At 36.0% G+C, this 25,463-nt stretch overlaps 1 protein-coding gene and 1 pseudogene across 2 annotated transcripts in view; both read right to left on the reverse strand.

Moving 5' to 3' along the window:
* Positions 1-25,463, reverse strand: part of NEDD4 (NEDD4 E3 ubiquitin protein ligase) — a 118,680-nt gene that overhangs the window by 77,036 nt on the left and 16,181 nt on the right. For both annotated transcript variants that reach the window (XM_032417480.1, XM_032417481.1), the window contains exons 3-4: positions 17,149-17,227; positions 17,008-17,046 (exon numbers count right to left, since the gene is read on the reverse strand). In XM_032417480.1, coding sequence (XP_032273371.1) covers positions 17,008-17,046; positions 17,149-17,227 — 118 coding nt within the window. The remainder of the gene's footprint in view (positions 1-17,007; positions 17,047-17,148; positions 17,228-25,463) is intronic.
* Positions 21,550-25,367, reverse strand: LOC116640437 (annotated as a pseudogene).

Below are 25,463 nucleotides of genomic sequence, written 5' to 3' on the forward strand. Positions count from 1 at the left end.
TAATATTTAGCTCATTTTTCATGTATTTTATTTTTTTTAAATAATTTTAATTCCACTATAATTAAGATAGAATGTTATATTAGTTTTAGGTGTACAGTACAGTGATTCAACATTTCCATATATCACCCCATGCTCATCATGACAAGTGCACTCCTTAATCCCCATTACCTGTTTCACCCATCCCTCCACCCACCTCCCCTCTGGTAAGCATCAGTTTGTTTTCTTTATTTAAAAGTCTTTTTTTCGTTTGTTCCTTTCTTTGTTCACTTGTTTTGTTTCTTAAATTCCACACATGCGTGAAATCATATGGTATTTGTCTTTCTCTCATTCATTTATTTCACTTAGCATTATACCCTCGAATTCCATCCATGTTGTTGCAAATGGCAAGATTTTATTTTTTTTTATAGTGGAGTAATATTCTTGTGTGTGTGTGTGTGTGTGTGTGTGTGTATACCAATCTTCTTTATCTATTCATCTATTGATGGACAGTTGGGTCGCTTCCATATTTTGGCTGTTGTAAATAATGCTGCAGTAGTAAACAGGGGTGCATATATCTTTTAGAACTAGTGTTTTCATATTCTTTGGGTAAATACCCAGTAGTGAAATTGCTGGATCATATGTAATTCTATTTTTACTTTGAGGAACCTCCATACTGTTTTCCACAGAGGTTGCACCAGTTTGCATTCCCACCAAGAGTACACAAGGGTTCCTTTTTTTCCACATCCTCGCCAACCTTGCTGTTTCTTGTGTTTTTTACTTTAGCCATTCTGACAGGTAGGAGATGATCTCTCATTGTAGTTTTGATTTATATTTCTCTGATGATGAGTGATGTTGAGCATCTTTTCATGTGTCTGTTGACCACAGCCTGATGAGTTTTTTATATACATATACTGTGTCATCATCACCTAGATCAAAATATCGAATGCTCCATTCTATTTTATGTATTGTTTTCTCTATAAATAGTGCCCTCTGGACTTGTTCAACATTGACATTCTGAATCTGTCTATCTAAAAATGGTTCCCTTCCATCCAGGAACAACCAAAGAGGCCAACCTACTGGCAGTCATTTGGATGGGCTTCTGGGAGAGCTCTTTCAGTAGGGCTGACTCAGCTGGGAGAGATGTCCCTTCTGCCCCCTTGCATTTCTCTTCCTGCCTTGGTTAGGACAGCTGGCTCTCTTAAAGTCACATTGTGACCATGGAGCAACTATGGGGATGGAAGCCCCAATCAAGGGTGAGACACCATGGAAATAGAAAAGTAGTGTAAGACAATAATCTTTTCTAAGAAGATATAGAAGAATTTGGGGAGGAGATGAACCTTGAGCTGAAACTTAATGATGGGAAGAATTTGAATAAGAAAATATAGAGAGCATTTCACAGCAAGGAGATCACGTGAGGAAAGACATGGGGGCAGAATGAGCATGCTCTAAGGAGATCACACTGATAACATTTTTGTATTAGGAAGTGGCAAAAAATTTTTATTAGTGAGACTAGAGCCAGGCTGAGAGTACTGAAATCCAGAAGAGGAGTTATGACTTGATTGGTAGGGAAGAAAATGAAGCTTTTAAAGGAAAAACAACATGATGTAGGTCATACGTAAATATTATTTTGTCAGTGATACACAAAATAAATGGGGCTGGAGAGAAACCCTGGAGTCCATAGGGACTATGGCTCTAGGGACTCAAGCATGAAGTGTGTATGAAAGCTTTGCCTGAGATTGTCCCAGTGAGAATAGGGAGGGAGAAAGGCCATGAAAAATATTTTGAGGAAAAAAATCAAAAGTCTCAGTGTCTGTCAAAGTACCTGACAGACACTGTAGAAGTTTGACAAATATTGCTAAGAAAACAGGTGTAATATCTGATCTAATCAGGCCTCTGCTGCCCTGGTTTAGCATTTAATTAATAGCAGGATTCGCTACCCCAACTATCGTATCTTTTAAATTTATCTTTCCTACTATAACTGGATTGACTTACCTAACAGACTGTTGAGGCCATCTTTACTGCCCTACTCAAAAGTTGTTCCCAATGGCCTAAAGAATGAAATCCAAATGACTGAGCATGGAATGATCCCTCATGATCTGAGTCCAGTTGCCTTTCCAGCCTCATCTCTTACAACCGTCCCCTTGCCGACCCAAATATACATATATACTATGTTCTAATCACATGAGAAGAGGATGACTCACCACTTACTGCGCTTCTGACCTATCCTTCAGTACATGCTAAGGTCTCTCCACTTGAAACACCTTCTCTGCTTTATGTTCAAGCCTTAGTTCAGATGTCAACTTCTCCTTAAAGCCTTACCTCCCCAGTCACTTCTACTCCTCTGTCTTCAGCTTATTACAACACTGGCTACAATCTTCCTTTTATCAAAGTTAATAGGGAATATGTGATATTTCCCTACTGAATTACAAACACCATAAGAGACTTATTATGTTGTTTTCTATATATGAGAGGTACACAATAAATGCAACAATACAATTGAACGTGTGTGGTGAGAATACTAATTCAAAATGGTAGCCTGAACATGACTATTTATCCTCTCCCTCCTGAGAGCCCATTTAAGTAATAGTAAAGGAGTTTGTAAGAGGTGTAAAACCATTACAGCAAAGATAATATGAGGGCCATTAGCAAGTGGGCAATTTCAACAACTCCCCACTGGATAGATGAAGTAGGGATGAAAGCAGTAAGCAGAGCAGAAGAAGATGAAAACTCAAAACAATGCAATCACCCCAATGAGAGAATGTTCATATAGCACTTTACCTCTGGATGGTCCACACACAGACATACACACACATCATCAGAGAGTTTCTTATTGCATCTGATTTCAGCTAGAGGTTTTACAAAAAATGCAACCACCAGTTTTAATATACAAAACTTAAATGGACTCTAAAAATGTAACATATAATTGTTGAATGTTTATGCCTTGTATGTATGGAATAGGTGATTTTTCTATTGTATCACTGTTAAGTATGATTAGAATACCAGAGATCACAGATGTACAAACAGCAAAACTGTCTTTAAAAGAAAAACAAATGATTTAGGAAACAAAAGAAAACACTTTAAAAAATTGTAAGTAGAAATATTGGGGAAAGTTCTGAATCCATAAGGCAAAAACAGGATAGTATAAAAAGGGAACAACTGGAGAACAAAGAGGCTTTGGAAGTAAAAATGACTGTTGAATTCAAATATAAGCAACTCAAGGTAAATTTGCAAAAATCTCTCAAAATATAGAACAAAAAGCTAAGTTGAGGAAAGTATGAGAGAAAAATTTAAAAAGAGGGTTTTTCTGAATCCTCAAAATTCAGTGAAAGAATTGGACCCTAATGCCCTAAAGTAGAAGTTGAGAAAACTATGGCTGTAGGCCAAATCTAGCCAGCCACCTGTTTCTTTTTTTTTTTTAAACAGCCCATGAGATATGAATTTTTTTTTTTAAATCTTTTTTTTTTTAACGATTTTTTATTTATTTGACAGAGAAAGACACAGCGAGAGAGGGAACACAAGCAGGGGGAGAGGGAGAAGCAGGCTCCCCGCAGAACAGGGAGCCCGATGTGGGGCTTGATCCCAGGACCCTGGGATCATGACCTGAGCCGAAGGCAGACGCTTAACGACTGAGCCACCCAGGTGCCCCGAGATACGAATTTTTTAAAAATATAAAATGGTTACATTTTAAATGGATATATAAGTAGCTACATAATAGCCTCGATTTTTGCCTCCAGGCCCAAAAACCCAAAGTATTTACTATCTGTCTCTTTTCTAAAAAAGTTTGCTAGGGGCGCCTGGGTGGCTCAGTCGGTTAAGTGTTTGCCTTCAGCTCAGGTCATGATCTCAGGGTCCTTCAGCTCAGAGCCCCCACATCGGGTTCCCTGTTCTGTGGGGAGTCTGCTTCTCCCCCTCCCCCTGCTCGTACTCTTTCTCTCTCTCTCTCAAATAAATACAACTTTAAAAATTTTTTTTAAAAAGTTGGCTGACTCCTTTCCTGAGACATTCACTGTATGTTATCTATTTATTTCTCTCTGTATCTAGCACGGTACTGAATAAAACCATCCTTGAAAGGTGTGAAGAAACAGTCACTCAAACCATTTTCTGTGTTTTCTCTGGTTCACATGAAGAATTCTTGTTGAGAAAGTCTAGGTGACTCTGCATCCAACCATTTGGAATCCTCAAATGATAATACAGAGGGAAGAAAATTATTAAAGGAATTACTTACACAAATTTTCAGAGCTGAAGGGAAACAATAGTCTTTAAATTGAAATGCTCACCAAAGGCCCAACACAATGAATTTAAAACTACACACAAAGGCATTTCACTGTGAAATTTTAAAACACTAGAGGGGCACCGGGATGGCTCAGTCGGTTAGGTGGCTGCCTTCGGCTGGGGTCATGATCCCAGGGTCCTGGGATCGAGCCCCACATTGGGCTCCTTGCTCAGCGGGGAGCCTGCTGCTCCCCCAGCTTGTGCTTGCTCTCTCCCTCTCTCCCCCTCTCTCTGTGTCAAATAAATAAAAAATATTTTAAAAAATAAAAAAATAAAACACTAGGACAATTATGAAACATTTCAGAGAAAGAGAAAAGAATCAAACCCAAAAGAACAAGAAACAGACTTCTCAACAGCAACACGATGCTCAACAATGTTATCATGAAGCCATGCCTTCAAGTTTCTGAGGAAAAATTATTTTCAATCTAGAATCCCATGAGTGGCCAAACTATTGGCCAAACATAAGTTGGCTATTTATTCATCTGTCATAGCTTAAAGTCAGTTTGGGACATGGGTGTGTGAGCTTATTCAGCAACATGGGAATAATGGCCAGAATAACAAACAGAAACAGTTAAAAAGTGGTTTCTCCTGGGAAGAGGAATAGGAAGAGAAGTAGAGCACTAGAGTCTGTCACTTTCCATTATAAGCCCCTTTATACTATCTCAGTTTTAAGCTATGTGTGAATTTTTTCATGAGATAATTCTTAAATATTTATTAAAAATAGGAGTAAAGCTATGATCACCAAAAAAGAGTTTATAGGGTCATATTTACAGGAAAGGTGAAAGCAAAGAAACAAAAACTAAAATGGTGGTGATAGATTTTTTGGAAAAAAAAATAAGTATGTAAGTCTATAAATGTATAAAATAGTAGAATAAAAAAAATTTGCCAGAGGAGTAACCAAATGTTCAAAGAACAAAGGTATTGGTAAGTGTCAATTTATTCTATAGTGTCCATAAAGAATGTGAAGTAATGTTCCTAGAAATTCTGCTGGTGGATGCAGGAAAAAAACAATGCAGGTACATTTCAGAAAGTAGCTTTATTGAGATATATTTCACATACCATATGATTGACCCATTGAAAGTGTACAATTTAATGGTTTTTAGTATTTTCATAGAGCATGCAACTACTGTCACGATTTTAGAACATTTTCATCACCTCAAAAAGAAACCTCATGCCCTTTAGCAGTCGCTCCTAATTTCCCCTCAACCTCACCAATCTCAGGCAACCTCCAATCTACTTTTTCTCTCTATAGATTCATCTATTTTAGACATTTAATGTAATCGTATAATATGTGGTCTTTTGTAATTGGCTTCTTGCTACTTTTTTGTGGTTCACCCCTGTTGTAGCATGTATCAGTACTTCATTTCTTCTTAGAGCTGAAAAATATCCCATTGTATGTATATACTCCATATTTTGTATCCATTCATCTGTTGATAGACATTTGGGTTGTTTCTACTTTTTGACAATGATTAATGGCTCTATGAATATTCATGTACAAGTTTTTGTGTGGACATGTGTTGTAAGTACATTTTAAAATAAAACTGTGTAAAAGTTAAATGGCTGTGTAAAAGTTAACGGTATTTTTATTTTTATTTATTTCTTTTTTTTAGAGAGAGAGCGTGAGTGGGGGTGGGAGGGCAGAGGGAGAGGGAGAGAAAGAATCTTAAGCAGGCTCCACGCCCAGCACGGAGCCAGACACAGGGCTCGATCTCACAACCCTGAGATCATAACTAGAGCCGAAATCAAGAGTCAGACGCTTAACTGACTGAGCCATCCAAGTACCCCAGAAAGGTAATTTTACAAGAATAAAGCATTATATAAATAGAAAGTATCTTGGCATTTTTATTTACATGTTTTATGTCTGCTTTCTCTATATAGTTATTTTCATCAACAAATATAAAAATAAATTATAGATACATAGTCATGGGGGAAAAATCCAAACAGTAAAAAAGATACATAGTGAATTACAAATCTCTCTCTTATCCTTGTCTCATCCTCAGAGAAAATACTGCAGTTCCTTAGGTCCTTCCAGAAGTATTTTATGCAAATACTAGCATATGAGAAAGCATTTTTTGTTTCTGTTTTTACACAAAGAGGTGCATCATACACACAATGTTCTGTGCCTTTGCTCCTTCATCAGTATATTTTGAAACTAATTCTCTATTAATACATATACATCTCTTTCTTTTCAAATAGCTAATGAGGATTTCATTGTATGGCTGTACCATAATTTACTTAGTGCTTTATTAATGGGGTGTCCCCTACTTCTTCCTAGCTAACAGAATTCTGATTTTATTCAAACAGTGGATGACAATGTGTGTCAGGGATAGATGGCCACTCCCCACCCCAGGGGCTGAATTCTGATTCTTCTAAGCCTCGTAATTCCATTCTCCTTACCAAAAACTGGGTTAGAAATACGTACATGACACAATTCTAGCCCAAGAGATAAGAATCAAAGTCTCCTGGGAGAACTTTTGAAAAGGGTGCTTCCCCTTTCAAAAGAGACACGTGGGGGAGAACTCTCCGTTTTCTACCTATGGACATCATTGTGTGAGGCTATGACTTTTGGAACTGCTGCAAGCATCCTGTAACCTGGACAGAAAGCCAAGAGAATCCCAGAAAGGCTGGGTCACACATGGCTGTTCAGCTGCTGTGGTCACACCCATTCCCCTATCTGATTCTTATGATTAGAGATAATAAATGTCTTTATTGTTTAAGCCAATATTAGTTGTTACTTCAAGTCTTTTACTTGAACCCAAAAGCATCTTAAATGGTACACTTCCTCAGAGGGGCTAAATTCCCTATGATCTCCCTGACATTATACCCTAAATGCCTAATATCTCCCTGATAGTCATTCCCTAGCATCTGGTGTTTCCCCTTTCATAATGCTCAGTACACTGGCATTTATTTTGACACGTTCATAGGGGTCCATAAGAGACAGTGAGCTTTGTTGAGGGACTGCGGCCATCTCATTAGCAAACATCAGAAAGTGCCTGGAAACAAATATAGAAAACTATCACACCAATTTTTATGTGTTTGTAGAGGTGGAGGAGTATAAATATATGGATAAAAACACATAGGAAACAATACCAGAAGATTGCACAGTGATGGTTTTATGGTAATTAAATTACAGCTGATTCTCATTTCTCTTAAAAATATATATAATACATATTATATATGTGTATATATAAAAATATAATTATATATGAAATATTTATAATTGTTTTATTTGTCAGAATTTCCAGAACCAGGGTCTCTACTACACAGGTAGAAAAAAAGAAAATTTTACTACTTTGAAAAGGACACTCTGACAAACAAGTAATATGCTCAGAAAGGGGCTCCTCAAACAGACACAGAGTTCACCTAGAATGGTGTAGTATGCACAACAGAAAGGACCCTGTGTTCCCACATTTTGAGATCCGTGTTTCCCTACAGAACATATGCGTGACCATATACACATTATGTAAATGCAGTTGGCCCTGTTGCTCAAACATGGGGGTTAGGGGTGCAGTTGAAAATCTGCACATAACTTTTGACTGCCCCAAAACTTAATTGCTGATAGCCTACTGTTGACCAGAAGCCTTACGGATAACATAAACATAAATCAAGATAGCAAATGTGCTTATTGTTTATTGTGTATGTTATATATATTAAATACTGTATTCTTAAAATAAGCTGAAAGAAAATGTTATTAAGAAAATCATAAGGAAGAGAAATACATTTATAGTACTGTACCATATTTATAAAAAAAAATTCCGCATATAAGTGGACCCATGCAGTTCAAACCTGTGTTGTTCAAGGGTCCACTGTATAATATGCTGAGTATGACTACTAAGGATACAAACCAAGCACCATGGGAATATGAGGAATGGAGCGAGCTGTCTTTCCAGATGCTCAGGTACTGTACTCATACACAGAGTCCATCTTCCCGCCCATAACTTGCCTCCATTAGTCTCATCTGAGCTACTAACTGTCAGTACAGATTTTACTATAATTTGCTATGAAGCATACAGGCACTTAAAGGAGTCTTTCCTGTTTGTTAATCTACCAATAACAGTTCTTTGCAAAAACTTTCTTTGAACTTCATGTTTTCTCAAAGATACAAAGGCTCCCTTCAACTTCTGACCACAATTTCCATTTGGTTAAATGCCCAATAACTGTAATATATTATCTCTATAAATAGAGATATTTAGTTTTGACTGTAATATATTATCTCTATAAATATTTTATGTGAATACATTCAATTGAAAACATTTTATGCTATGTATAAATAATGATATAAATGACAAAGAGGAAAATAGGGGACCACACATAATCATGTCCTTTGTACAGAAAATACTCAATCACCATGTGTTTTCAGTTCTATTCTAGCTGTGATGAATTAGCATTGATATAAACACAGATTTATCTAGTTGTTGTTGCAATAAATTTGCGAAGTTCTGATGGAAATAAATGTGCAGCCTATGATCCCAGAGTAAAGCAACGCTGGCTAGAACATTTGGGAATAATGAAATTATGGTAAAAGAAACAATGAGTAAAAGACAGTAAAAGACACTAAGTTGCTCTATCATTTACAAATGGCCTTCTTATTTTTGTGTTAACATCTCTAATTCAAAAGTAGTACCAATTTTCAAGCATCTTTTCTAGAAGGAAATCAAAATCATCAAAAATAATGAGATTTTTTTTTTAAAGATTTTTTATTTATTTATTTGAGAGAGAGAGAATGAGAGAGAGCGAGTACATGAGAGGGGGGAGGGTCAGAGGGAGAAGCAGACTCCCTGCCGAGCAGGGAGCCCGATGCGGGACTCGATCCAGGGACTCCAGGATCATGACCTGAGCCGAAGGCAGTCGCTTAACCAACTGAGCCACCCAGGCGCCCAAAAATAATGAGATTTTTAATTCTAATTTTAAATTTAAAAAATTCTGAATTTTAATTACAATTTAATTTCCTCTAACAGATATCTTTGATTTATTTTTGGCTTTTAAAGAATCTGTCCATTTTAGCTGTTAAAATTGTTGCCATAAAGTTGTCCATATTACATTATTATTATTATTGTCTGTGGGATGTACCTTTCACTCTTTTTTTTTTTAAGATTTGTTTATTTTAGAGATAGAGAGAGTGGGGGAAGGGGCAGAGGGAGAGGGAGAGAGACAATCTCAAGCAGACTCCCAGCTGAACTCAGAGCCTGAGGTGGGGCTCGATCTTACTACCCCAAGATCATGACCTGAGCTGAAACCAAGAGTCAGTCGCTCAACTGACTGAGCCACCCAGGTGTCTTTCATTCTTGATAGTGGTCATTTGAATTTTCTCTCTTATTTGGGCTAGCTACAGCATATCAATTTTATTAATCTTTCCAAAGAACCACTTTGGTTTCATTTATTTTGACTTTTTATCCATTTTCTATTTCATTGATTTCTATTCTTATTTCTTTCCCTCTACTTTTTTTTCTAAGATAGAAACTTAGATCACTGATTTTAAGTCTTTTTTCTTTTGTATATAGGCACTTAAAGGTGTAAATTTATCTCCAAGCACCGAATTAGCTTATCCCATATTTCGATAATGTTACTTTAATAATCAGTTAAAATGTCTTGTAATTTTCCTTAAGATTTCCTTTTTGATCCATGGCTTACTTAAAATATGTTGCTTGGGGCGCCTGGGTGGTTCAGTTAAGCATCTGCCTTCGGCTCAGGTCAGACTTGGGATGAAGTCCCGCATCGCATCGGGCTCCCTGCTTCTCCCTCTCCCTCTGCCTGCTGCTCCCCCTGCTTGTGCTCTGTCAATTAAATAAATAAAATCTTAAAAAAAAAATGTTGCTTAATTTCCAAATATTTGTGGATTTCCCAGGTATATTTGTACTACTGAATTCTATTTTCAGAGAACATGTTGAATCTCAAGCCTTTTAAGTGTATTCAGACTCGATTTATGGCCCAATATATGGTCCATCTGGGTGAATGTTCCATAGGCATATAAAAAGAATGTATATTCTTCAGGTATTAGGTGTAGTCTTCTATACATGCCAAATGGGCTGATTGATAGTGTTGTTCAGATCTTTTATGTATTTACCGACATTTTTTGTCTATTTTATTACTACTGAGAGAGGAGTGATAAAACCTTCAACTATTCTGAATTTATTTCCCTACATCTGTCAACTTTTGCTTTATAATTTTGAAGCCCTTTTATCAGGTGTGTCTTCTTGATGACTAAGCCCTTTTATGTTCACGAAATGGCCTTCTTTATCTCTAATAATACTTTTCATCCTAAAGTCTACTTATCTAATGTTAATACAGCCTTACCAGGGTTTTTTTTGTTTGTTTGTTTGGGGCCTTTTTTTTTTTTTTTTTTTGGCCTAGTGTTTGAATGGTATATCTTTTTCTGTACTTTTACATTTGACCTGTGTGTGTCTCCTATTAAGGGCATATGCTTGAATCTTGCTTTTTTCGGGTACTTATTTAGATGGTTGGCATTATGACCATCATCTTTCTATTTCTATTCTATTTATCTTTATTCCCTTTTATCTTTTTTAAAAATTATTTATCAAGTATTTCTTGGTATTCCATTTTCTTTCCTTTATTGGATTTTTACCTATAATTTTCCATTTTAATTTTTTTGTGGCTGCTCTGAGGATTATAGTATGCACCCTTAAGTATCACAATTGTAACGGCCAGAATTGGGCCACTTAGATCTCTTTCAAGAGAACCTGCATAGCTGATTGACAGCCTCTGGCTGACCATGCATCTTTGAATCTACCCATTGTGTTCTCCTGGGCATAGCAGGGATCTAGAGCCTGGCCATTCATGCCCAACACAGGATTTCTCTAACAGACAATCTTTCCTGGGAAACTCTCCATCAGCTTGGATAAGACTTTCTCAGAACTGTGCTGCAACACGGGGCTCTTGCTACCCAATCTTTTCCCCTCTCCCTGCACAAGTGTTAGGCCTGCATCATGATGAGAAGGCTCTTCCCATCTGTGTGTCCTCCCGCTTTAACCTTCACAGGTACTTGCCCAATAAACCTCTTGTGTATCTAATCCCATCTGAGTGTCTGTTTCTTAGAAGACCTAAACCAACCAGATGGTATGGGTGGTGGGGTTTTAGGACCAGTCCACACTTACTTGCTGTCAAGGAGCTCCCCATCCTGAGCAGAATGTGGGACACATGCAGTCCCTGGCATAACATGGTGGCTCAATTCATAAAGACTTCTCCAGTGGTATCCTGGGGAAATGCCCTGGCTAAAATTCAGCTTGTACTGAGTCCACTCGTTCTGTGGATCCACCCAGTAGTCATTTCACTGGTTTTCAAGTGTAAAAGTGGGATTGACATACTGGAACTTGGACCCCTCACCACCACCACGTTGAATCCATGGCTTGTGGGATAAGAGCTATCAAAGTGAGAAAGCCAAGTGGAAGCCTCTGAAACTGTCCTCCCTCTGGTCAAGGTAATAAATCTAAAACAACATTGATTATATATGACAACAAAAGCACAAGCAATAAAAGAAAAAATAAACTGAACATCCTCAAAATTAAAAATTTTTGTGCTTCAAAGTATACCACCAATAAAATCAAAACACACAATCCATGGAATGGGAGAAAATTTTTGCAAATCATGTGTTTGACAGGGATTTGTACCTAGAAATACAAAGAACTATGAAAACTCAAAAACAAAAAGACAAATAATCCAATTACAAAATGGGCAAAGAATCTAAACAGACATTTCTCCAAAGAAGATATACAAATGGCCAATAAACTCATGAAAAGATGTTCAACATCATTAGCTATCAGAGAAATGCAAATCAAAACCACAATGAGATACCATTTCACACCCACTAGGAGGGCTGTAGTAAAGAGACAGATAATAACAAGTGTTGTCAAGGATATGGAGAAATCAAAACTCACATACTGCTGGTGAGAATATAAAGTGGTACAGCCACTCTGGAAAACAGTTTGGCAATTCCTCATATGACCCAGCAATCCGACTCCTAGGTATATACTTCCAAATGAGCATATATGTCCACACATTATTCGTAATAGTTAAAAAGCAGAAACAACCCAGATATGCGTCAACTGATGCATGGATATATAAAATGTGGTTATCCATACAATGGAATATTATTTAGAAATAAAAAGAAATGAAGTACTGATACACGCTATAACATGGTTGAACGCTGGAAACATTATGCCAAGTGAAAGAAAGCAGACACAAAAGACCACATACTGTATGAAACCATTTATATGAAATGGCCAAAATAGGCAAATCTAAGACACAGAGAGTAGATTGGTGGTTGTCCGGGAAGAGGGGCAGGTGTTGGGGAAAAATGGAGAATGACAGCTAGTGAGTATGGGTTTTTTTTTTCAGGCTAATGAAAATGTTCTAAAAGCTGATTTTGTTGATGTTTGCACAATGCTGTGAATATACTAAAAACCACCGAACGGTACACTTTGAGGGGGTGAATTGTATGTTATGTGAATTATATCTCAATAAAACTGTTTAAAAAAACAAACAAAAATCTTGCAACCTGGTGGAAATGTCAAAGATTAGTACACCACTAAAGCCCTAAAGGATACGAGGGTGGTTCCTGTAACAGGTTCATTTAATTCTCCAGTCTAGTCCCTGCAGAATCCAGACAGACTTTGGAGAAGGACTACACATGCAAGCTCAACCAAGTAATAGCTCCAGTCGCCTGCTGGTTTCCGAACACAAGGAGTCCAGAGTGCCCTGGCATTAGCTGAAGACTGTGGTTTGATGGGATTCACTATGTCCCCTGGTTGAGTGTGCTCCCTTTGGGAATTCAGACCTCTACCTCAGTAAAGCCCAGAGTTCCAGGGTTGGGAAGCATATAGTCCTCCAGTGGGTCTTTGGAAATGATGACAGGTAGGGCCACTCCTACTTCTACTCCTTTGTTCCGGGTCCCGTGTATACTTTCTGTTGCAAACACAGCTTCATATTGAAGCCTCTGGTTTAGTGAATAAACTGGCACCCCATCTTTGCAGACTATTGCCTCCATGTTGGTGCTTCAGTTGTTCCTTCAGTAGGCTGTTCCAGTGTCCTGTGAGGCTCCTGCTTCTGGATGATGTGGCAGGTGATGCAACCAATGGATCCCATGCTCATGAGTTCATTCCTGCACCCCTTTCACTATGAATTGGGTCCCCTGGAAGGTTGAAATGTTGTGTGGATTTCTATCCCTACAAAGCATCCATCTGTAAGCCCCCAGACAGTTGTGCTGGCTGAGATTCTGCAGACTGGAAAGGCAAACCCATACCCAGAAGTAATCTGAGAACAAATTACTGGCCCTTCCAGAATGGAAGGGACCCAATTTAGTAAACTTACCACAAAATGGCTACGGTTTTATTTTCTTAAAAAATATTTGTCTGGTTTTGGTATCAGGGTAATGTTGGCCTCATGAATGAACTGAGACATGTTCCCTCCTCTATTTTCGGCAAGACATTGTGTAGAATTAGAATTATTTATTCCTTAAATGTGTGACAGAATTCAGCAATGAAACCGCCTGGGCCTGAAGATTTCTTTATTGGAAGGTTTTTAACTATTTTCAAATGCAGTTTCTCTAAGAGCTACAGAACTTTTCAGGCACTTTTTATCTTCTTAAATTATACATATCTTTTAAAAGGAATTGGTTGATTTCATCTAAGTTAATGAATTTATGGACATAGAGTTGTTCACAGCATCCCTTACTATTCATTTAATGTCTGTAGGTTCTTGATGAATTTGCTCTATTTTTTATTTGTTGTTGTCTTTTTGGCTATATCTATTATTTTTTAGTGGTTACACTAAGGATTACAATATACATACTTAACTTTTTGCAGACTACTTAAAGTGAATATCAAGCCACTTTAAGTAATACATAGAAGCCCTACAACCAAAAAGATTGCTTTATCCTCACTCTCCTATGTTACGATTGTAATACATATTATACCCACATAAATCTCACCAGTGTTATAATTTTTGCTTTCAACAGCCATTAATATTTTAAGTTACTCAAGAGGGGAAAATAAAATATTATAATAACTGATATTTACTCTTTGTTGCTTTTTCTTCATTTCTGAGGTTAAATTTACCTCTGGTATCATTTACCTTCAGCCTAAATAATTTCCTTTAGAGTACGTCTACTGGCAATAAATTCTCTTATTTTTCCCCAGCTTAGAATACCTTTATTACACTATCATTCCTGAAGGATATTTTTGTTAGATATAGAATTCTGAAAACCTTTAGCTATTAAATAATTATTCCTCTACCATTTTTCCAGGCTGTCTTCAAAATTTCTTCATTATCTTTGGTTCCAGCAATTTGACTATGATGTGTCTGTCTGAGCATGATTTTCTTTGCACATACTCTGTGTTTTGCTGAATTTCTTTAATCTGTAAAGGCATTTCTTTCACCAAGTTTGAAAATTTTTGGCCATTATCTCTTCAAGCGTTTTTTTCCACCAATGTCTTTTTCTTCTTCTGAGACTTCAATGACCCAGATATTAAGCTCTTTTAATATTGTCCACAGGTCCCTCAGGCCCTACTAATTTTTTTTTAATCTTTATTTTCTGTTCTTCAGATTAGATCATTTCTACTGCTTATCTTCAACTTCACTAATGCTATTAACTGTTATCTTCACTTTGCTATTGAGCTTATTCAGTGAGTTTTAAAATTTCAGGTATTATATTCTTAAATTCTAATATTTCTATTTCATTCTTTTTTGCAGTTTTTATTCTCTGCTGAGAATATCTATCTTCCCAGTCATTTCAAGAGTGTTTACCTCTATATCATGGAGCATAAATATAATGGTTATAATAGCTGTTCTAATTTGGTAGTTGTTCTACTACTAAATTCCAATGTCTGCATCATCTTGCTATTGGCACTTGCTGATTGTCTTCTTTTTAGAATTGGTCATATTTTTGTGGTTTGTTGTATGTAAAATAATTTTAGACTCACTTTGAATATTATGTTGTGAGACTTTGGATCCTGCTAACATCCTTAACACCTTTACAGTTGTTTATAGCATCAGGTTAAGTTCAATGCCCTATTACTACATTATGGCTAAAACTGGAAGAGTAAAATTTTTTAATTCTTGAAAAAAATAACAATAGCTGAATACCTCTTTAATGTGATAAAAAAATAAAGGCTATGTTTAATGGAGAAAAGCTAAATTAATTCCCATTAAAATTGGAAACAAGACAAATAAACATCCATCCCTATTACACCTAATTATTAGTTGACATGTGCAAGCCAATGATATTAGAAAAAAAAAGAGTAAGGTACAAAAAAACTTCAATACATTGAAAACACATATATTTCTAAGAAAAACACAATAAAATAAGTAAAATAATAATAAAAGTGTAAATAAGTAAAACACTCAACCACTTGGGAATTTTAAAATTCTCTCCTAAGCAATACTTGTGCCAAGAAGCAATCAAAAACAGAGGTTACCAAATCTGGAATTTATTCTGGTGAAGGTAAGCCAGAAATTTAGCTTCATTTTCCACCATATGACTATCCAGTTGACTCAATACTATTTCCTCAAGAATCCAAAATTTCCAAACTGATTTAAAATGCTGTTTTCATGCCATACTAAATAGGGTAAGGGAGACCTCCTTCTCTACATAAGAAAAACCAGAAGCACCCTAGTTGGTGCTGTTGGCTGGATCTTCAGTAACAGCTTCTCAGATTTGCTTCAGCAATTTCTTCCCTTCCAATTCACTTTATTAAAACAAAACAAAACGAATAAAAAAATCTTCCAATGTGGGATACAGAAGAGAGGCTTCTATTTTCCTGACTGAAGTCCGGTGTGGCACCATACGAGCCTCCAGAGAGGCTGGTGTTTCAGGCACAGTCAGCTACGTCAACCATTGCTGAGCATGCAAGTAGGGTGAGATCAGATGAATGTGGCGACACAGAGGTCAGTGGTGACCTCAGGAAGAGCAGGTTTATTCCAATGATGCAGGTGTGAGTTAGATTAGAGTGGGTTAAGGAATGCATTAGAGAAGCAGATACGATGGGGGCAGGCAACTCTTTCAAGAATGTTGATTATTCAGGTGAACAGAGAAATAAGTTCAAAGCTAAAGGGGAAGATGAGGTCAAGGCAGGACATTTAAAGGATGGAATGTACAAATGGGAACGATCCAGCAGAGAAGGGGAGATTACTGTTTGCATCTCTGTCACTGCTGGGAGGGTGTTGATTCTGGCATCAGCAATGACTCTGACAAACTGGTACAAAGAGACATTGTCAACTTGAGGGCCCTCCTGAAGAGTCTGAAATAACTGCTGATCTGAGTTTGTTCTTATGGTATAGGGAGGAAGGGTGAAGGGGAAGGCAGGAATGTGAATGAAGGGTGTATAAGAAGAAATGCATCTACTTAGCGGTAGGCCCTCACCATCTCTTGTCCAGATCAGTCTATTCAATAAATGACTGGGGAAACACAAATATTGTATGATCTTTAGGGGAAAACACCAAAATCTGCTAAATTGGAATAAGACTACCATACAGTCTCTAAATCAGAATTAAAGTAGAATAAGATAATTCCAGGTTTATAATTGTCTTTTACCTCTTTGTTACCTTACATACATTTTTTTTTTAGATAAATGGTTCCAAGACCATGTCATCAAAGGGATACCTAAATTTAACTCTTTTTAAATTTTCAAAAATCTAGACAAATTCTAATAAGATACATTTTAGAATGTTATAAATGGTAACTTATCATTCAAACCTACTGAGAAAAATTTTTTGCTGTTTTACTGAAATAAAATACATACTTACTCTGAATAATATTTCTTCATTCCATTTTGGATTCAAAGTCTAAAAGACAACAAACATAGTATAACTAATTTTTTTATATTTTGTCATATAAAAATAAAACAAACTATATTTAAAAATTTTTTGAATACTGCTAAGTCTAACCTTTTTAATGGTTTTTGTTTGCACACTTGTAAAAACTCCATTCATTGGGTCATATAACGTCACTCTCACATAAGGATCACTGTTAAAATAAAAAATAAATAAATAATAATTGTTGTTTATTCCCAAACTCAGATTGCTCAAACTATAAAAATCATAGATTTTTCCTTGTTAGCAATTTCTACAATTATTTCCTACGCTTAGAAGGAAAGGTTCCTTAGGCAGGAGTAAGTAATTATAGTAATTTTTGCATCTTGTTAAAAAGCTAAAGTACTGTGTTAGTGAAATAGACAAAGAATTGGAAAGAAAACTTTTTAATCCAATTTAGTGATTTCTAACCTTTTTAGATTTTTTGAAGTTTTGTTCAATTTTTATTATATTCTTTCTTCTTTTGGGTTAAGATGGTTAATTTAATGATTCTCAAGACTAGCTTTGCAAGACCTCAGGTTGTTCCAAGTTATCTCATGGGTGTAAACTTTTTTTTTTTTTACAAAATAAGACAAAGTGCTTTCTGTTGAAAATAATTATGTGTCATGTAACCCTTTCTACAAAGAGACATGGAAAAAAAAAATCTTGTGATATTTAAGTTTGCAAAGCAAAGACTGTAGACATTTTACTTGTCCATGGTCGAATTTCTCTAATTTCCTCTGGGGATCCTAAAAACTCATGATTCTCCACCACCAACTCCCCCTCCACTTCCTCATACAACCTTACCTCTTACTTTAATTGACAAAAATCAAAGCCATCAGACCACTCCCAACATCCTGGTATTTATCATAACTCATCCTTACCCCTAACCTGAGTGATTCAGGTATTGTGCCCCCTGTTTGAGGCCAATTCCTCTTTGTGCATGTTCCTCCCACCTGCTCTGGGACTTTGCATCATCTGTTTTCACTTCTCCCTTTTATATTTTCAGCTTTTCTTTTGACTTTTTTTCTAATCATATAAATACATTTTTAAACTCCTCCCTCCTTAACTCTCCCTCCTTCCTCCAGCAGAGTGAGCTAGATTGTCTTTCTTCCCATCTCAAACTTTCCAGGAAAATAATCTGCAATAATATTAATAACAATAACGACTAATACTTATATAACAATTACTCTCTGCTAGGCACCATTCTAAACAGTTTATATATATATATATATATATATAATAACTACCTATGAGGTAGGTATGGTTATTGTCTTTATTTGGTACAGAGAGATAGGTCAGTCAACTCATCACAGATCATACCAGTAGTAAGTGCAAGGATGAGAACCAACACTCAAGCATCTGGCTCCACAGGCCATGTTCTCAGCCATAGAGCCAACCACCTCCCTTTCTTCATTTCCTCAACTCCCGCTGCTCTTGAAAGCCCTAGAATTTGGTTTCTACCTCTTTCCTTCTGACCCATTCCTCTGAAACTGCTCTCTAAAAGTCACCAATTTGCTAAAGCAATCAAAACTTCCAGGCACTTATTTTGTTGGTCCTCTCTATTTTTGATACTACTGATTACTTTCTCTTTGAAACTAATCTCATTTGCTTTCATGACACACCCCCTTTCCGGTTGTCCTCATACTATTCTAACAGTTCCCTTTCGGTCTCTTTCTTAGGCTCCTCTCCTGCAATCTACCAGTTAAATACTGAAATTCCCTAAAGTATTGCCCTTGGCCTTTTGTTCTCTCAACATTTTCCCTTCACAGTCTGATCTATGGCTTTAACAACTAACTACGTACTCTCAAATATAAATATTAAATGTGAATGTAAATACAAATATATATCCTCGATCTCACCACCCAGCTAGACACTCTCACCTGGATAGTCCACAGACAATGTCTGTTTCAGAGTTTTGCCCTTTTCTTTTTTTTGCCTTTTCCACATTACTTATTCACAGTCAACTAGCTACATGAAGGGGATAAACGAATTAGTAGGAGCTTTTGTGGAAAATGGTGTATAGGCGGGAGGGTGGGACTGAAACAGAAAATAATCTTACACATAATCTAATAATCTTAGAAGATTTACAGATATCCTTTTTAAAAAACAGTATCCTCTGAGGGTAACAGAGGAAGATAAAATCATTATGAATAAAATAAGCTAGCAACTTCATATCAATGCATGACCCAAAAGTCTCAGAAAATGGTTTGCATTTTCTGTCATGATTTACAGATACTCATGCAATACATATTTCCAACACAGAAAAATTAAGACTAACACTGAGTAACAGATTAATACAATGCGGAGGGAAGTTGAGTACATGAAAATAGCTATCATCTGGTAGCAAAAATAGATTTAAGCTGATGTTAATATCAAAATTAAAGACATTCAAGTAAATTATGCCAATACATTACAACTATTATTCCTAACATCGTAAGAACTTCTTATTGTTCCTACTCAGAACTAAAAGGTCTGAGAAGGGCTTGGCCCATTTTTTAATCAGCTATTTTATCACATTATTTTTGAGTTGTAAGAGCTCATTACATACTGTGAATTAAAGTCTTCTATCAAATATGCTTTGAAACTATTTTCTCCCAATCTGTGGCTTGCCTTTTCCTATTCTTACCTGTGTCTTGCAAACAAAAGTTTTTAATTCTGATGAAGTACATTTTAACATTTTTCTTCCTTTATAGTTCATACTTTTTAAGTCCCATTCAAGAAATCTTTGTGTAACCCAGTAAAGCACAGATTTTCTCCTATGTGTCCCTGTAGAAGTTTTATAATTTTAGCTCTTATTAATTTTCTGTATGATGTGTAGTAAGGAACGAGATTCATTTTGTTCCATAGAGATAACCTGTTGTTCCAGTACCAAAGACTATCCTTCTCTTGAATTACCTTTACACATTTTGGAGAAAAACAACCAGCCATATATATGTGTGAGTGCGTGTGCATGTGTGTATGTGTGTGTGTTTCTATGCTCTTTGTTCTATTCCACTGAACAATATATCTAATCTTATGCCAATGCCACTCTGTTTTGATTACTATAGCTGTATAGTAAGTCTTGAAATTAGGTAGGTAGCATAACTTCTCCAATTTTGTTCCTCTTTTATGAAACTGTTTTGGTTTATTCTATGTTTTCACTTTCCACAAAAATAATGGAATCAGTTTATCAATTTCTCCAAAAACACATGCTGGGATTTTGACTGGGATTGTGCCAAATCTAATTAATTTGAAGAAAGATGAAACTCTAACACAAGTGAATCTTTCAATCCATGAACATAGCATATTTATCCATTGATTTAAATCTTCAATTTCCCTCAGCAATGTTTTGTAGCTTTTGTGTACAGTGCCTGCAAATCTTTTGTTAAGTTTATTTCTTTTTTTTTTTTTTTTTAAGTAGGCTCCATGCCCAGTGTGGAGCACAACATGGTGCTTGAACTCACAACCCTGTAATTAAGGCCCGAGCCGAGATCAAGAGTCAGATGTTTAACCAACTAAGCCACCCAGGCGTCCCTCTGAGTTTTATTTTTATGCTATTGTAAATGGATATTTTAAAAATTTATTTTCCAATTGTTCATTGATAGGATATAACAATATAATCGATTTTGGTACATTGGGTTTGTATCTTATGGCCTTTGGTACCCTGTACCAAAAAAATCTGTCTAGATTTTTTTGTAGATTCTTTAGGGCTTTCCATGTACATAATCATGTTGTCTGCAAATAAACAGTTTCCTTCCTTTTCAGTCTGCATTACTTTAATTTCTTCTCCTTGCCACATTATACAGCTAGAACATCCAGTACAGTGTTGAATTAAGTGTAAGAGCACAAAACCTTGTCTTATTCCTGAATTTAAGTAGAAAGCATTCAGACTGTTACCATTGAGAATGATGTTACTATTGTTTTTTTTCACAATAACCTTAATCAGGTTTAGAACATTCCCATCAGTCCCTAATTTGTTAGGAGTTTCTATCATGAATGGGTGCTGAATTTTGTCAGATGCTTTTTTGCTTTCACTGAAACGATCATGTATTTTTCATTTATTCTATTAATATGATGAACTACACTGATTAATTTTTGGATGTTAAACCAGTCTTACATTTTATTCTCAGCTTGCTGAGATTTTTTTTTTTTTTTACCATGAACAGGTGTTGGATTTTGTCAAATGTACTTTCTATGCCTACTGAAGTAATAATGTGTTTTTTTCTTCTGTACCATATTAATATGATGAATTACATCGATAGCTTTTAAGATTTTATTTATTTATTTGAAAGAGAGAGAGACAGCATGAGCGGGGGGAGGGGCCAAGGGAGAGGGAGAAGCAGGCTCCCCACTGAGCAAGGAGCCCGATGTGGGATTTGATCCCAGGACCCTGAGATCATGACCTGAGCTAAAAGCAGACACTTAACTGACTGAGACATCCAGGTGCCGCTGATAGATTTTTTTTTTTTTTTTAATCAGAACATTTATTATTGTGGTGACTAACTGTTGAAATCCTTAAGATGAACTGGAGGCCCCAACAGAGTTTAGTTGTTGTTCCTTCATGGAATCCATGCTTGAATCTGCGGTATACAATTTTTGAGTGCCTCATTCAGCCAGTCCCAGTGGTATTTCGTCTTTTAGCTTTGGCTAGTTATACTCTCTCTTCTGCTCCACAGGATAGCCACATTTGCCATAGGTCGACTTCTGTAGGTAGTAGGCCTTAGAGCTACAGTAGCGGCATACCATGTGCATCTACTGTGACGCTTTCTAAATGATGACGTCCCCTTGGTCACCTTGTTTCTTTAGCTGAGACCAAAGAGGCTGGAAGAGAAGGCACTTCCACTATATCCTACACTGATAGACTTTTTTTTAAATGTTGCATAAACCTTACATTCCTAGAAAAATGCTCACCTGATCATATATTAATATATATTGGTCAATATAGGGCTATTCAAACTTTCTATTTCTTTTGTGATTAATTTTGGTAATTTTTGTCTTTCAAGGATTTTGTCTACTTCATCTAAGTTGTGTACAATTCCTTATTGGTATGAAGTTGTGCACAGTGTTCCTTTTTTGTCTTTTTCAGTTCCGTAGGATCTATAGCAATGCCTCTGCTTTCATTCCCATTATGGTAATTTGTGCCTTCTCTCTTTTGTTCTTGATCAATTCTAGCTAGAAGTTTAAAATTTTATTGATCCCTTCAAAAAACAAGCTTTTGACTGCAATGATTTTTTCCTATCATTATGCATTTTCTACTTCACTAATTTCTGCCCTTACCTTTATTATTTTCTTCCTTCTACTTACTTGGGAATTAATTTGCTCTTCTTTTTCTAATTTCTTAAGATCAGAATTCAAATCATTCATTAGATTTTGCTCCTTTTCTAAATTAGGCATTTTAAATCTATACATTTTCCTCTAAATATTACTCTAGCTGCAGCTCCAAAATTCTGATATTGCTGTATTTTCATTTTCATTCTGTTCATTCTGTTCAAAATGTTTTCTACTTTCTCTTATGGTTTCTTCTTTGACCCATAGATTATTTAGAAGAATATTGTTTTGTTTCTAAACATTTGGGGTTTTTCTAAATATCATAATGTCATTTATTCATAATTTAATTCCACTATTATCAGAGAACATCCTCTATATAATTTCAATGTTTTCAAAATTCCTGAAACTTGTTCTAACATGGTCTATGCTCTAACATGGTCTGTGTCCCATATGCACTTGAAAAGAATGTGAATTTTGCAGTTGTTTGATTTATTGTTTTATGGCCCAACATATTTTATGGCTGACAGACTCTAGGGTAGCTCCTATTATCCGTACCACCTAATGTTCATGCCCTTTGTGTTATCTTCTCCTTAAATGTGGGAAGGACCTATGTATTCTAATCAATACATTATGGCAAAAGTGACAAAATATATGTGATTGTATTATGTAAGACTGTAACCCATCTATGCTTAGAGACGCCCTCCTTTGCTAGCTTTGAAAAAGTAAGCTGTTAGCTTACAAGCTGCTGTATCAAAGTCATGAAATAAGGAACTTAGGGTGGCCTCTGGCTGACAGCCAGCAAAACTGAAGCCCTCAGTCTGGCAGCTACAAGGAACTGAATGCTATCAATAACCACATGAGTTTGAAAGTGGATTTTTCCCCAAATAAGCCTCAGATGAGGCCATACCCCTAACCAATACCTTGACTGCAGTTCTGTAAGACCCTGAAGCAGACAACAAAGCTAAATCATGCAAGGATTCTGACCCACAGAAACTGAGATAATAAGTGTTTGTTCTTTTAAGCTAAGTTTATGGTAATCATAGTCATGCAGAAATAAATAATACATTTATGGGCTATGCTGGTGAATGTACTACATCCACTTGAAAATAGTGTATATGGGTAGTTGTTAGAAATAGTGTTTGTTCCTTATTTTGAAGTTGTTCATAATATTGTTCAAATTTGTTTTTGTTGATTTTCTAATCTAGTTGTTTCATCTATTGCTGAGAGAGGTGTTAATGTCTCCACTATGATTGTGGAATTTTTTATTTATCCTTTTAATTCTGTCCAGCATTGCTTCATATATTTTCAAGTTCTGTTAATAGGTACATATTTATGATTGTTTTATAATTTATTTGTGATTTATGATTGTTATGGCCTCCCGGTTACTCTTTCATTGTTATGACATGTCTGCAAATATTTTCTGGTGTTGAAATCTATTTTATCAGATATTAATAAATCCACTTCAGTCTTTTTATGCTTACTGTCTACGTGGCATATTTCTTTGGGTCCATTTTATTTCACCTTATCTGTGTCTTTATATTTTAAATATATCTTTTATAAACAATATGTAATTGGGTCTTGTTTTTCAATCCATTCAAACAACCTCTGCCTCATATTTACCTTAGTCCATTAATGTTTAATGCTATTATTGATAAGATCGGATTTAGGTCTACCAGTTTATTATTGGTTTTCTATTCTTCCCCTTCCCCTTTTTGTCTTTTTCTCGATCACTTAGATCATTTATTCTTCCTTTCCTGGGCTTTCATTTAATTATTTTTTCAGGAATTTCATTTAAAAATGTCTGCTGGTTTTTTATATACAATTCTTTACATTACTTTTAGTGGTTTATCTAGATATTACAAAACACACCCTTAATTTTTTATTCCACTTACATTTAATATTGTACCACTCTAATAAACATTTATTTAGTTGAGTAAACAGGTCCATAACTGTTTTGAGGAGCTATATACTGAATTTAGAAATTGCAGATTAGGATCTACTGAGTGAGGAGGAATAAACCACCCACATGGGTGGTTGACAGGTAGCTCCCTCAGCATCTGAGCTCCCACTCTGTGGAAGTGAAAACCCCAGGGTCATTTTGATGAAGGCATTTTTAATATACCCACATAAAGGAAGTAAAGCACAAGATTTATTACTTACAGATCCCAGAAATGGGAGGAAATGGGGAGGAGCAATGAGACAGAGGAAAGGCAGTCCTCTGTTACCAGGTCATGAGAGAGCAGGAGATGAAGAACAGGGTGGCAAGCACCTATTACTTATAAAGTGGTTGCGGTAGAGGTCACTAACTTTTTGTGGTCTTACCTCTAAGTGGTTATTTTAAAAAGGGTGTCCTGGGAAAAGCATAGCGGTAACTTGCGGCAGGAATCCTAATATCAGGTCCTTATTTAAATGTCCAAACTTGGGGTGTGAGCAGGGTTGTCATAATGTAAAATGCCTCGGCAGCAACTAAAAATAGTTGTTCTTTTTGTGATGATAACCTATACCCATCCCTATCCTTTATGCTATAGGTGTTATATATATTCCATCTATATGTAATAAAAATCCTGCAAGAAGTGTTACAAGTTTTTCATATTCCCATTTCCTTATTCTTTTTTGAGGATCTGAGTTTCCATCTATTATTTTTTAGCTGGAAGAACTTCCTTTACCTCTTCTTATAGTGCAGGCCTGCCAATAATAAAATCTCATAGTTTTACCTGAAAATGTCATTATTTTGTCATCACCCTGAAGGATATTTTCACTGAATACAGAATTCTGGATTGATGATTGTTATTCTATTGTTCCAATTTCTTCTGGCCTCCATAGTTTCTTTGGAGAACTCAGCCCTTAATTGAACTGCAGTTCCCATGTATGTAATATGTCATTTTCTTCTCTTTCTTCTGTCAGGATTTTTCTTTACACTTGGCTTTCAACAGTTTGACTATGATGTGCCTCAGTAGTTCTTCGTAGTGTTATTCTGCTTGGGATTTTTGAATACTATATATTTGTATCTTTCATCAAATTTTTAAAAGTTGGCCATTATTTCTTTAAAAAATGTTTTACCTCATTTTTCCCCCTCTCCTCTATTTCTAGGACTTTAATTTCATGTATGTTAGACTGTCTGATATTATCTAAGAAGTCCCTGAGTCACTGTTCATTTTTAA

Source organism: Phoca vitulina, unplaced genomic scaffold, assembly GCF_004348235.1.
Source record: "Phoca vitulina isolate PV1807 unplaced genomic scaffold, GSC_HSeal_1.0 scaffold20, whole genome shotgun sequence".
In the NCBI taxonomy this organism is placed as follows: domain Eukaryota; kingdom Metazoa; phylum Chordata; class Mammalia; order Carnivora; family Phocidae; genus Phoca; species Phoca vitulina.